The sequence below is a fragment of the Eumetopias jubatus genome, unplaced genomic scaffold, assembly GCF_037043125.1.
Source record: "Eumetopias jubatus isolate StellerSeaLion01/CBP00866 unplaced genomic scaffold, mEumJub1_p1.0 scaffold_2, whole genome shotgun sequence".
In the NCBI taxonomy this organism is placed as follows: domain Eukaryota; kingdom Metazoa; phylum Chordata; class Mammalia; order Carnivora; family Otariidae; genus Eumetopias; species Eumetopias jubatus.
The window spans coordinates 95,826,840-95,840,484 of NW_028274808.1; the positions used below are offsets into that span (position 1 = coordinate 95,826,840).

A 13,645-nucleotide genomic window follows, 5' to 3' on the forward strand; every position below is an offset into this window, starting at 1 on the left:
TTAAAAAAAAAGAAAAGAAAAAGAAACAAAAGCAAACTGCAAGGGAGAAAAAAAAAAAAACCCTGAAATATAGGTCCATTTACATATAAAAAGGACAAAGGAAGAGAATATATACACACACCAATTGCTTGCATATTCATGGAAAATTTCTGGAAGAATATAAAGGATATTAATAATGCTGCTTATTTCTGAGAAATGTGACCAAAGTGTTCAGATGGAACGGGATGAAAACTTTTACTTCTCTTTCTGACCTTCTGTATGACTTCAATTGCTTAACCATGATACTGTCCTATATTTATAATAATAGTAAAGATTTATAATCCAACACCTTTCTTCCCTGCTCCTCACCATATATACAAGACCCTGGGAGCACAATTTCTGAGTCCCATGTGAAGCATCAGTCTAAAATAAGCAGCCATCAATAAACTATGTATACCCCACCCCCTTCCTAAAATGAGGTACCAAAGGCTTATGTCTGCCTCCTAAAGAATGTTTGATGGAATAGTACAGAAGGAAAAAGGTGGAAAAGGTAATAGGATAATACCATAAAATGCTATTATCACCCACTCATTATTTACTTAAAAGTGAAAGTTTTCAAAAACACCTAAGAACAGCCATTACCAATAGCAGGTCACTAAAAATATATGCAATAAGAATAGAAAAAACTAACCTAGACAGGAAAACTAGGGTTTAAACTACCTTTAAAGAATAAACCTTCCACTTCCTAGCCATTGGAAGAGTACTACTATTTTAGAAAAAAATAAAAATAAAAAAAAGCTACATTCCAGAGATGGCTACCAAATAAGCCATTTCCCCCACCCACGGCAGGCATGGTTAATCAATTAGGTCATCCTTTTCCACAAGCCCAAACATGACTTCAGAATCCTTCTTAACACAGTGCTACCACTCAGTCAGAATTCAGGAGATAAAGCGTATCCACCACATATGCCCTAACCCTGTTTACACACTTTTTTTTGACAATTTACCAGGGAAAATTAAAAATTTTTTTTCTAAAATATTTACTGAAATCAGGAGTTGTTTCCAGTCTGCCCTGGGGTCTCTGAACCAAATTCTAATTTATATAACATACATAACCCCCCCACACACACACACAACCCGGGTCAAAGTCTCAAAGTCCACTGAAGGGTAACACTTCAGAAAAACCAAATGTCAACAGGAGATATTTCGCATGAACCAAGGTAAGGGTAAGGATGGAAAGGAGGCTACAAACCTTTATTCTGCCCATGGAAGAATAAGTCAATAAATGCAAAGTGTCTACAGGGTAATTTTAAAAAGATTTTTAAATGCTTAAACCAGATGTTCTTACACCGGATACACAAAGCAGCTTCTGCAGAAACCAGACTCAACCAGCTAATGACAATGACACTGTGCACAGATTGAAAGGCAGCTGTTTTGAGGAACTTTGTTCCTTGATTATAGCCGGTTGTCAGAAACTATCAGTTACCACTAACAATGTTAAGTCACCAAAAATTTTTAAAGTACTGTTAAAAAAAAAAAAAGACTCCCAATGTTGTATATTTGAAGACCTAGATAGCACTTAACAAAAACCACATTTACATGTGATCTGAGTTCCGTATGAAAACAGACATTATCACAATTGCACAAGTCTTGTTATTAGGGTCACTGACACATAAAGATGGTCTCAAAACCCAGCAACAAGGTGTGGAAAAGTATTCTCAGTTTAAGGCTGAAAAGAGTCTCACCCCATGGACAGGGTCTACAGGAAATCTTCCCAAAAGCAGCCCAGAAAATAATGGCTGAAGCGCTAGAGAACATTTCAGAGATAATTTAATCCACTTTTCCTAATTTTAAAGATGAACACATTGAATTCTGGAGAAGTTAAGCAGCATAAGCAAAGACACACAGATCCAGAACAAAGCCAGTCTCGAAACAAAAGATCAGTTCCCAATGTGAGTGGGCATTCTAGTGCCAGCCACCTCCTCCCAGGGGCCTAGACCACGGGCTTCTCCCCTCCTGGACACCTACTGTGATTAGGAAGATGCCATCTAGAAGATTAAAGGCACGTACTATATATTATCAGGGAGTAGACAACTAAAATATAATCAATGAAAAACAGTCCGTTAACCTAGAAACCAAAACACGGATTCCTGGCAAGCTGGTATGAAGACCGTTGTAAATGCCATTCTGCCTGGTGGAGTACAAAAGGTAGAGCTGGGAGAAGAGTGTGCTGGTAGTTTGGTGAACACTAATCACAGGGGGTAGGAGTCCTCTAAGCAGCAGGCATTAGCGTCTGATTGGTAGGACACACGCATCCTCCTTGCAGAGAGTTCATCTCCCTCTGTAGGGAACTCCAGTCTAGAATGCACATTCCCTTACCTGGGGCTTCTTGGTCTGGTCCCCTTGGAGGGTGTGACTACCTAAGTGTCCTTTCCCAGGTACACAAGGGCCCATGGTATAAATTCTATCCTCAAAGGGGATCTAAGAACCAGAGTTAAGAACCACAGCCCTCAGACTAGCAAACTCCCTCCGTATTTGTCAAAGCAACTTCTGATTTCAGCTTATTTCAGATTCCTACCAGAAAGGTAACTTGGCCCCAAAAGGAATAATCTGGTCACCAGGTAATGGTGAGTTTCACTATAAATCAAAGTTTCACAGCTTATTTTTGTCCAGCCCCAGAACTAAAAATGGCTTTTACATATTTAAGTGGGGGTATTAAAAGAACATCTCATGATACAAAATTTCACTATCCATAAATAAAGCTGTATTGGAACACAGCCATGTTCATTCATTTACCTTTTGTCCATTGACTGCTTTCACGCTTAAAAAGCAGAGTTAAACAGTTTTATGAGACCATCAGGCCCACAAAGCCTAAAATATGTACTATCTGGTCCTCTAGCAAAGAGCGTACTGATTTCTGCTACAAATCAACATACTGGTAGTATGTTTATAAACCAACATTATGTATGTTTAGTGAAATGTGAATCAATGACCCAGTCCTGGGCAAACAAGTACCTTAAAGCTTACAAAGTTAAGGATCAGACACATTCATTCCTTAAGAAGTTTTTAACTAGAATGGGTTAAGACTCAAAAGGGGGGAAGGGGGACGGGGATGCTCTACGCAAATTAAAGGCTGTATCTAGAAACCTGTGAATTTTTCTCAAACCCCTGAAGACTCCTACTTGGAGCCAGTGTACACTGAATTTTAAAAACTTTTAAGCCAATAACCAATAAGCAAAAAAAAAAAAAAAAAAAGACTGTTCTAGACAGGCATTTAACCACACATGGTTAACAGTGATGTGAAAGTATCAAAGAGAAATCATAAAAAGAAATCACCAGAATTTAAACACTAACCTGGAATCCAACAATACATTTAAAAGTATCCCCCAAATCCCTAAAATGACACACAAATTTCAGTGCAACTCGATTTTGCTGGGGAGAGGTTCCACAGGTCTCAGATCTCAAGTGTTCTTGACTTTAAAAAAGTTACAAGCCACCAGTACTCAGTCTCCACATCTTAAATGCATCATTACATTTCAACACTGAAATAACTGATGCCTGTAAAGATGACCATCAGTAATCAAAAAAAAAATCTTAAATCATGTTTAGTATACCTTGTGTTAAACAAAAGCAAACCATGCAGCTTGGCTCCAACTCCAGCAACTCGTTACCCTTGCCAATTCTTGCACCTTACTCTGGAGTAAGGAGTAAAGAAAAAAACTCATTTTATTCTTCAGTTTGGACTCTCACCACTGAAATCATCACTTAAAATCAGTGCTAAGAAACAGTCTTAGAAACCGTCAGGAGATTAATAAAACCTCCTGTGCAAACATTAATCAATACTATATATACATATATATACCACTGCCAATTGTGAGTGCTTTTAAAAAAAGAGAATTTGTGGTTTAATTCCTTCAACAAACAAGCCCAAAAGAACCCAAGGTTTTTAAAATGAACTTACTTAAACTGTCCTCAGTCACCTAATTATGTTTTGACTCTACCTGGAGAACCAAAAGCAAAAAGTAAATACTGGACTGGTTTTAGAGTATCAAAAGTTTGATCGTGAACATTTGTTAAGTGCACATTATATACCATTGGTCTAGAGTTAATACAAATGGAAATTCCCCAACAAGTAAGCTTTCCATTCCACCTCTGGCAATATTTTTGTTGCTTTCAGGTGAGGAAAGACAACCTTAGTAATCATTCAAGGCCTAGGCCCGATAAGGCCACAATAAACATGGCCAGAGTCAGGAGCAATATCCTCCTAGACTAGATTTTGTCTGGACTCAGGACACTTGACCCTAAACTAAACTTGCAGACAAGATACCACTTCCACTCAAAGGTTAAAAAGCCCACTGAGGCCACCCTGGCATATTTTAGGAATGCAGGGTAACGTATTCCATCAGAGTCCACAAACAGCAAAAACATCAGAACATACACCCCTCACGATCATAGACAAATACTTTTATATAGGTACGCCAGGCAAATGACAAAACTCTCAAGTAAGTCTCAAACTTTCTGAAATATCATATACAAGTAACATGTTGTCCAAACTTTAAAAAATGAATCACATAAGCTGCTGCAAGATCTTGAAAATGGAGAAAACAGACTGAACAGTAAAACTTTCAAGGAAAAAACTTGTTGTCTCAGGAATTAAAACACTTTGCCAATTAAGGTTCCTACCAGGCTTCTGATACTAAGAAACTAACAACTCCAAGCAAAGCCACCCAAATTTTTAAAGTATTGTTGAATGTGATACCAATGTTTTAACTTACAGGGAGGGGAGGAAAGAAGTTTAATACTGGTACAACTGAGTAACTGAGCCAAACTTTTTGATGCCAACCCAAATAAAAAGCAAAATGTACTGGCCAAGACATCTATTTTATTAACCTTGTAGGAAAACTGGGTTTACAATGCATATTCTGACAGACTGTTAACTGTAATGGTATAACGGGAGTCCCACAATACTAAAAGAGGGGAGAGCTTCACCAACAGGAAATAAGCAAACTGAGATTCATATGCCTTTTTATTTACTCCTGACAAATCCTAAATACAGGACATGATCAGTTTGAGATTTTGATGTTTGCTGTTCCAACCACCTCAATGCTGAAACAAACAGTTGATAATTCTTTTCCCAACAAGCCTGAAGATAAATACATCAGGCAAATTTCCTTATTTTTCAAGGAAATAATTTCCAAATCTAAGCCCAAATTACAACAAAAGCTATTTTCATTTCTAACTTTTTAAAAATCCAGTCATGATTAATTCCAAAGGCTTGACTCCGCAATGTCTGAGGTTCTGTCAAAAAGTAACTACAGATTAAAATCTACTTATGGGAAATAATAACCAGATGCAATAATTGATCCTCAGCTGGACAGTATTAATTTAGACAAAGTTGCTCTGTTATATTTTAGGGCCAAATGAGGAAATCTGAATATATCCCAGTAATAGAGGAGATGAAAACTTAACAAGCTGGCTGACAGGAGGGGGGGGGAGAATCTTTATAGAACTGTATATATACTATGATCTCATTTTGATTAAAAACTATATACATATGCATAGACAGTTACCTATAAAGTGACAGTGGTGATCTCTGGATAGTAGGAATGTGTTATTATATTTGCTTCTCCATATTTTCTGAATTCCAACAATGTACATGTAACACCACCTCTGTAATAATACTTTAAGTCACTAAGGGCTCCTTAAGTCAAAAATCAGTATGTATTAAGTGCCTAGTATAGACGATTCACGTGGAGATCTTTTATTCCAAGTTCTCCAAGTTTTTAGCTAATCCTTCCCCCACCAAGCCTCTGAGCTAAGCAACAGACCCTTTAAAATATAACATTTTCTTAAACTCCTAGAAGTTTTTTCCTCTCATCTCACTCTCAAGCACACTTACCATTGTTCAATTTTCCCATTACAGCTATTCTTTCAACCTTAGTAACTAATGTAAGACTAAATGCTCATTATAGGCTAAAACCTGGCAACGGACGAAGAAGGAACTAATAAGATGGATTTTTTTTTCCTTTTAAATGAACATATACACCTAGCTTTGTCATAAAATTTCTGAGGCAGCCCAATCAACTTTTCTTACTAAAAAGCAGCCTCCGATCTTAAGATGGAATTAAGTTCAAGTTCTACAGCCTATCAGGCAACTCCCTTTACGTCTGGCTAAGTATACAAATGAAGGGAGGTATGGGGAAATAACACTTGGCTGTAAATTTTATTTGTTATAGACATCGAAAAAGCCAATTCATATACAAATATAAAAATACACAAACTTAAGGGAGAAAAGCAAAATACCAATCAGGAAGTCATCTGACTTAAAAGTGACATTAAACGAGACTGAAATATTTGGAAAAAAAGAGCAATAAAATTCTGGGTTGCAAATCTTTGTTACTAATTGTCACCCCCCCAAAACATCCTCTCTCTCCAACATGTTGCCCACTCTACTACAATTACTGTATCTAAAGTGTTAAGTCTGTGTAAGCATTATATTGAACTCTTCCTTTCTCTACCTAGAAGTGATTAAATCTTGATCAGCTGTGACTTGATCAAAATGCAACTTACTGTAGTAATCTCTAACCATTGGTGGACCACTATTAAACCAGCTTTCAGTGAAATAACTTCCCTGTACCTTATTAGAACTAGTTCACCAGCTTTGAAAGATAATAGCCTTGAGCTACAAGTCACTAAAAAGTAAGGCTTTCACCGTGGGTTTCCTGAAACGGAAAAATAGTTCACCTAATAAAAACCTTTGGGAAATAAGCCCCTAACCATTCCCTATTAATGGTAACCTCAGATTTTCTCCCACTTCCCTAAAAATGTTGCTGTCGTGTCATTCAACTGCAGCTATCGTTCTACGAAAATTTTAAATTCCCTCTTGGACTGACTACACGGAGGACGACAGACCCTTGCCCCCCTTCGGGGCGAGGTAGGGTGCCCGTCTCCTCGTTACTAGAAAGCCAGCCACAGCAGCTTTTAAACGGTCTCCGGGTGACGACGCATTCCTAACGGGTTTCGAAGGCACGTTTAAATCGCCCGCTTTTTTGTTTGCTCGCTGCATTCACCCGGCGCCGGGGCTGTAGCCGCCCCCGCGCGCCCGGGAGGGGGAGCCCAGAGTCGGGAAGCCCGGGGCCGAGTGGTTGGGGGGAGGGGTTGGAGTGGGGGAGAACCGGGGCGAGAGACGGGGTGGAGGCCCCTGGGTCGCGGAGCCCGTGTGGGAGGGAGGAGTGCGGGATGGGCTGTAGGGGAGAAGGCTGGAGAAGGGGAAATCCCGTGGCGGGGGGGGGGGGAGCCGGGCCACCGCCCCGCACCAAAGAACGCTTCGTTCGGCTCCCGCCTCCCGCCAGGGTGTGCGCAGGGCCGCGGCTCCGCGCGGCGCCGCCCCCTCACTCCCTCCCTCCCCCCCCCCCGCCTCTCCTCCGTCTCCTCCTCCTCCTCTTCCCGAGGCGACAGAAACAACAGCGCGGAAGGAGGGGAAAGTAACTCCCGGCACCTCCGCCGGAATTAGCCCCGGTGCAGTGATGACACCTTCTCGTGGCGCAACCAAGCCCCGCTCCCTCCGCAGCGGCGTCCCCGCCGCCGCCCTCTCCATTTGAAAGTGGCCACCCCCCACTCCGCCGCGGCCGCTCCTCCCGCCCCGCCGCCGCCAGCTGCACCAATCCGCACGGCCCCAGTTGCAAATCAAACGCTCCCTCGCGTCCAGAAGCCACTTGCGCCGCTGGAAACGGCCGCGCCGTCCCCCTCCCCGAGTCCCTCCCGGGCGGCACCTTTGAGCTGGGGCGGGCGCGCCGGCGAGAAACGGCTGTGAGATGGGAGAGGCGGCGGCGACGGCGAGCAGCCCCGAGCGGGCTCGGCTCCCGCTCCCGCCCCCAGACAGTTCTGGAAACTGTGTATCACCTCTGTCACAGGAAGCCATCCGGCGAGGAAGGCGGCGCGGAACCAACAAACAAACGCCTGCGGCCGCCGCCGGAATCGGCGCGGGGACGGCGACGGGCTTCGGGCCGTTCCCTAGGCGGGGGCGCGGCGGACGCCCCCGCGCCGCAGGCTTTGTGCGGGGCTCCGGCGGCGCGGGCGCGGCGGGCCGGGCGTCCCCGCCCCCGAAGCCCCCCATCCCGGGCCCCGCGGCAGCGCCTCTGGGACCGTTAGGTGACGCTCCGGCCGCGGCCGAGAAAGCAGCGCCTCGGCCGCCGCCCGCCCCCATTTCCACATGGAGCCGCCTCTCCTCCAACGCCAGAGGCGGGCTACAAAAGTTGGCCCCGGGGCCACCCAGCACCTGCCCACGTGCCGCGGAGGCTCGCTCCCGGGTCTCCCCCGTCCCCTTCCACCCGCCGCCCTCGGCCGCCAGGTCACCTATTACCGGTGGGAGGGGAGAGAGCCTGCTATTTAAACGCCCGCGGAAGTTGAGGCACCCCCACTGGCGGGTGCCGTGCACCTGCCTCCCGCCGCCGCGCTCCGCCACTTTGAGCAGCAGCCGCGTCCTCGGCCCCGCCTCCTGCCCGCAGGCGGGCGGGAGGGGGGGAAGCGGGAAGGAGGTGGAAGGGATCGAATTTCTCCAGCAAATGGGACCGTTCCGACAGGATTCGGTTCCCTGGTCAACATTCCACATTCCATCCCTCTCCCGCATTTGCAAGCCAGCGCCAACAACCCGGAAAGCCTGCTGGCTACCAAACAACAGCCCCCAACTCACAAACACACACTCACAGGCACCAGACACGTGCACTGAAGGGCTTTGCAACTTGCAGTCCCGGGGTACACACTGCACGTTCATTTAAGGCAGCGAAGCCCAAGAGACCCCACCCCCACAATTTGCAGATGGTGCCAAAGGTTGCAATTTGCAATCCGTTTTAAGTTCATGGTTAATCGGTACTTTGCTCTACCAATGCAACTCCTTCCTAATTTCACCGATGAAGGGTTTTACACTTTACAGACAGTCTCGCTTTAAGTAAAAGGTCTGATTATTGGAAACCCAATTTGGAAGAATCTAATTGCCAAGCTGTCCCTACAACCCCTGCTCACTGCCCTTGAATTGATGCAAAGAATATTTTGGACATGTGGTGACGCGATGCCAAGAGCCAGGGCTGCTGCGGCCACCCTACAGAGATGGACCTACACACAGAGAGACACACACACCTATGTTTGGACAAATATAGTCGTCCCCGCGCCACCACGGTCACACACGCTCTGGATTCATATATGTACGCGGACCTGCGTTCTGCCATTGCCATCTGTCTACCAAGTTGCTACTATGCTTTCCACTTTCAGGCAGCCTAATGCGCTTTGGCTTTTTAAAAAATTGTATCAACTAAAGCCAACTAAACTGGGCTTCTGTTCCTAAACGCGTTTAAACGATGATTCACCTGAAAACCGCATGTTCTTCGCAAATCCGAAATAAGAAAAAGCTCTAAGTCTTCAGCCCCCCAAAATTGAAAAAGAATCATAATAAAACTTACTGATCCAACACAGATCAATTCTCAGGATCCAAAAATCATCTCCTCCTCCTCCTCTGGCCCCCGCCCCAGCAATGCCCAAGTTACTGGTGGGATAGTAACGCTGCGCTCGGCGGCTGCCTGCCCTCCCTCCTCGCTACATATCGAGAACCCAATCTTTTGGCGCCATATTAATGACGTACTATATTATTTCCACTAGGCAGCGACCTTCGGCATTAAATTACTCCCGAGAACTCCCGAGCAAAGCAACAAAACCATCAAATATGGCTGAGCCTCTCGGCTCGTCCTGCAGCCGCCGCCGCCGCCAATGCCGCCGCCGCCGCGGTACCGGGACGCGCACACGGACCCACGCGCGGACACACGCGCGGCGCGCCCGCCCCGCGCGCACCCCGCGGCCCGCGCGCGTACCTGCTGCGGAAGGGTTCGGCGGAGGCGCTGGGCTCCACGCCGCTCGCTCCGCGCTGCATGAGTTCGGGCCGCGGCTGGCTGGCGGGCGGGGAGCCGGGCGGGGAGCCGGGCGGGCCCCTGCTCTCGCCGGCGCGCACACACTCGGCACTCGCGCAGGGAGGCACTCTCGGACGGGCGTTTGGCTTGTTATGGAGGAAGGGCTATGTGAATCAAACTCATTTCTGGGTCACTGCTGCCACAGGGGGGAGCACTTTAATCCCTTGCCAAAACGAGAGGGTGGGGACACGAGGGCGGAGGGAGCGCGCCGAGAGTCCGCGGCGCGGGGGGCTCCGTCCCTCGTTAACTCTTCGTGGTCCTCGCCGCAGCCGGCAGGGCCTTCGCCCGCGGGAGCTGGCAAAGAGCGGCACTGCTCAGCTTTTAAAATCGCTTCCCTCACTTCCCTTGTGAGTCTAGAAATTCTTGAGGTGTCTCCAAGCAGGGAGAGGGGCTTTTAGCTTACCCTCTTCATACTGCCCCAGTTCCAACTCTTGTCTAATCTCACTGCACCTAGAAATGGATTCTTTCACATTAGTTTAAAATTATTTAGATAAAAATGGGACTATTAAAGTGTGTAATCTGGGTGAAAGGTTTTATTTTTAGGCTGAATGGCAAAATAAATAGTTCTTTTGTAGTAACAGTTCTAGGGAGTTGAGAATTAGAATGACATTTTTAAATACAGAGAATCCAATTTTGGAGACAGAGTGCATATTTACCCAAGTTTCTATCGAACTGATAATTGCAACTGAGGATTAATTCATTAGAAGACAGTGATTATTTATAAATGGACACCACCTTTATATTGCACAGGATTACAGAACTGGACATTGCCTTACAGATAAGAGAATGGAGACGAAAGCTTAAACTGGAGTTGCAGACTCATAAAATTAGTGATCAGAGATTTATTTCGGGGGTATTTATGTGTAAAAATAACTGGTTGCCGGGACGCCTAGGTGGCTCAATCGGGTAGTGTCCGCCTTTGGCTCGGGTCATGGACTCAGAGTCCTGGGATCGAGCCCCACGTCAGGCTCTCTGCTTGGCGGGAGCCTGCTTCTCCCTCTCCTCCCTGCTCGTGCTTTCTCTCGCTATCTCTGTCACTATCTCTCTCTCTCTCTCTCTTTCAAATAAATAAAATCTTAAAAACAAAACAGTCTTTGAAAAAAAATAAAATAAAAAATAACTGGTTGCCGATTTTCCACAGAATACAAATTTGCTTTTGCATGTGGAGGTTAACATAAAGAAAATGGCGTGTGTACATGTCATTTAGCTTCAAAAGGCAAAAGACCTTGGTGCAGATAAAAACTCCCATTCAGTAAATGTGAAAAGTGATCACTAATTACAAAATTGGATATTGAGCCCAAAGGCATGCTTATCTGCTAGAAGAATTCTTTCTGAAGATATCAGGTTTGATTTCACACAATCACACACCAACCTATCCCCTACATAGGGAGAGCATAATAATCTAAAAAAAAAAAAAAACGAATGTAATAATCTGATAAATGTTGCAAAACAAAACTAATTGAGCCTTTCCATGCCTTTTCAGAAAACAAGTAAGCCAAAGGAAATCTCAAGTGTATGTCTCTTACCTTCCTCTCCTGTTTCACTGAGGAAGTGTATAGAGACACTCTGTCAGTCCTGTTCAATATGCTCATTTAATCATGTTCAGAGATCACACATATAAAGCACTGTGCTGTCATTATTACTATTACTAGGTCACACTGCAGTTGTTGCTACATTCCTTGGTTCACCTTACACATACTCTCCTGTAGAAATAAGAGAACACAGGCTTCATAGCCAGACAGACCACATTGGATCTAGCTCTACCAGTTGACCAACTTGTATGGCTGTGGGGTAAATTATGGAACTTCTTGGAGCCTCAATTTCTTCATGAGTAAAAAAATGAGGTTAACAGCTCCTAAGCTGAAGGGTTGTTAAGGGGAATGAGAGAGCTCCATAAAAGTGCCCAGCAGAGGCCCTGGCAGTTGGAGGTTATAAATCCCCTGGGCCAATTCTTCCATATCTCTTTCTTGGTCTTCTCTGGAAAATTGCAACTTTTCTAAATTCCAGCGAGCCTTACTGCACATATTCTCCCTAAAAGAAAAAATTCAAATTACATTTGCCACTTAATGTTTTACTTGCTTTTTCTGACTATCCCACTCCTAAAATATCAGGCAACAAAATGGAAGTGTATTGAATAAGTTGATGAGAAAACTAAAGACGTAAAATGGCACACAGACTCCTCTAGCTGATAGATTGATCAGGCCTGATGATCTCAAGAATATTATCCCAATTATGCCATGACTTCAAAATACTGATGCACCGAGGCTGTGTCATGTGTTATAAATAACCCTGGGCTAAAAGTCAGGAGACTCCCACCAACTCATACTGTGACTCTGAAGTTTCCTTCGGCCTTAGTTTCCCCAGTGAGATGATAGACAAGATGATATCTGATGCCCCTTTTTCAACATTCAGTGATTTCTGATTGTTCTTACCTAACTTAAAAAGTGATGATCATTTGAAGAAATGAAGGACAACTTGAATCCATAAGGAATATGTAAAAACACTTTATCATTGATGATCAACGGTTGACATTTTTTTTTTAAGATCCCATTCATTTATTTGACAGAGGGAAAGGGCACAAGCAGGGAGAGAGCCAGAGGGAAAGGTAGAAGCAGGCTCCCTGCTGAGCAGGAAGCCCCAAAGAGGGGCTCCATCCCAGGAACCTAGGATCATGGCCTGAGCCGAAGGCAGATGCCTAACCAAGTGAGTCATCCAGGCACCCCAACAGTTAACATTTAAAAAATAAGATGTACCTTTTGCCATCAAACCACAAAGGAAACTTTTATACAACCTATTTTTAAAATAGGAAAGGCAATGACATGGTTTGCCTTGCAGCCACACAGGTAATACAATCTAGAATAAGAAGTACTAAGCTGGCAATTAGACTTTCTGTTCTGTTCTGTCACTTACTGTCTTACCTTGCCCAATCATTCAGGATCATCAACTCCTAGTCTTTAGAACGGTTCTGTTAATTCACACTTTATTACCAGAGATGAAAGGACATTTAAGAAAAGAACCACGAAGTCATCAGTGTGGTTGAAATGTCAAGATTCTAGTCTTTCCTAATCTCATCTGGTCTGATCTGATCCATGTTTGTGATGAAAGTTGTAATTCTATATATCCCTTTTGTTCTGCTGTAGTCATATACTGTTCAATTGTTTTCTTCCATATTAATGAATTTTTACAAAAAATATTTGTAACTTTATATTCATATTCCTAATTTCGAAACCATACATGATTAAACCCATGAATGTTTACTTCGTCATTTCATTTGTACGTACTTCTCTGTAGGTAAAGAATTATAAGGCCTTTTTTTTTTAGGACTTTTTTTTAAAGATGTTATTTATTTATTTGTCAGACAGAGAGCACAAACAGGGGGAGCAGCAGGCAGAGGGAGAAGCAGACTCCCCGCTGAGCAGGGAGGTGGATGGGGGGCTCCATCCCAGGACCCCAGGATCATGACCAAAGTGGAAGGCAGAAGCTTAACAGACTGAGCCACCCAGGTGTCCCAAGAATTATAAGGTCTTGATAAGAGATTCAGAATTATTCAGAATTAATAGTTGTTTTTGTTTTGTTTTGTTTTTTAAGTAGGCTCCACACCCAACATGGGGCTTGAACTCACGACAATCAAGAGTTGCATGTTCCAACAACTGAGCCAGCCAGGTGCCAACAGAAATGTTCATAATTAAAATGAAGTAAATGCATATGTT

At 44.3% G+C, this 13,645-nt stretch overlaps 1 protein-coding gene across 4 annotated transcripts in view; it reads right to left on the reverse strand.

Annotated features, from left to right (window-relative positions):
- Positions 1 to 10,005, reverse strand: part of JADE1 (jade family PHD finger 1) — a 58,719-nt gene extending 48,714 nt beyond the window's left edge. Inside the window, exon 1 of one of the 4 annotated variants that reach the window (XM_028102323.2) lies at positions 9,840 to 10,005. Coding sequence is in view for 1 of the 4 variants with exons in the window: in XM_028102319.2 (XP_027958120.1) it covers positions 7,882 to 7,900 (19 nt within the window). In the remaining 3 variants the exon portion in view is untranslated. Of the gene's footprint in view, positions 1 to 7,881; positions 7,981 to 8,341; positions 8,424 to 9,434; positions 9,721 to 9,839 lie in introns of those variants that run through there. The other 3 variants (XM_028102320.2, XM_028102321.2, XM_028102319.2) reach the window with 3 other exon arrangements.
- Between the last annotated feature and the right edge of the window lie 3,640 nt (positions 10,006 to 13,645).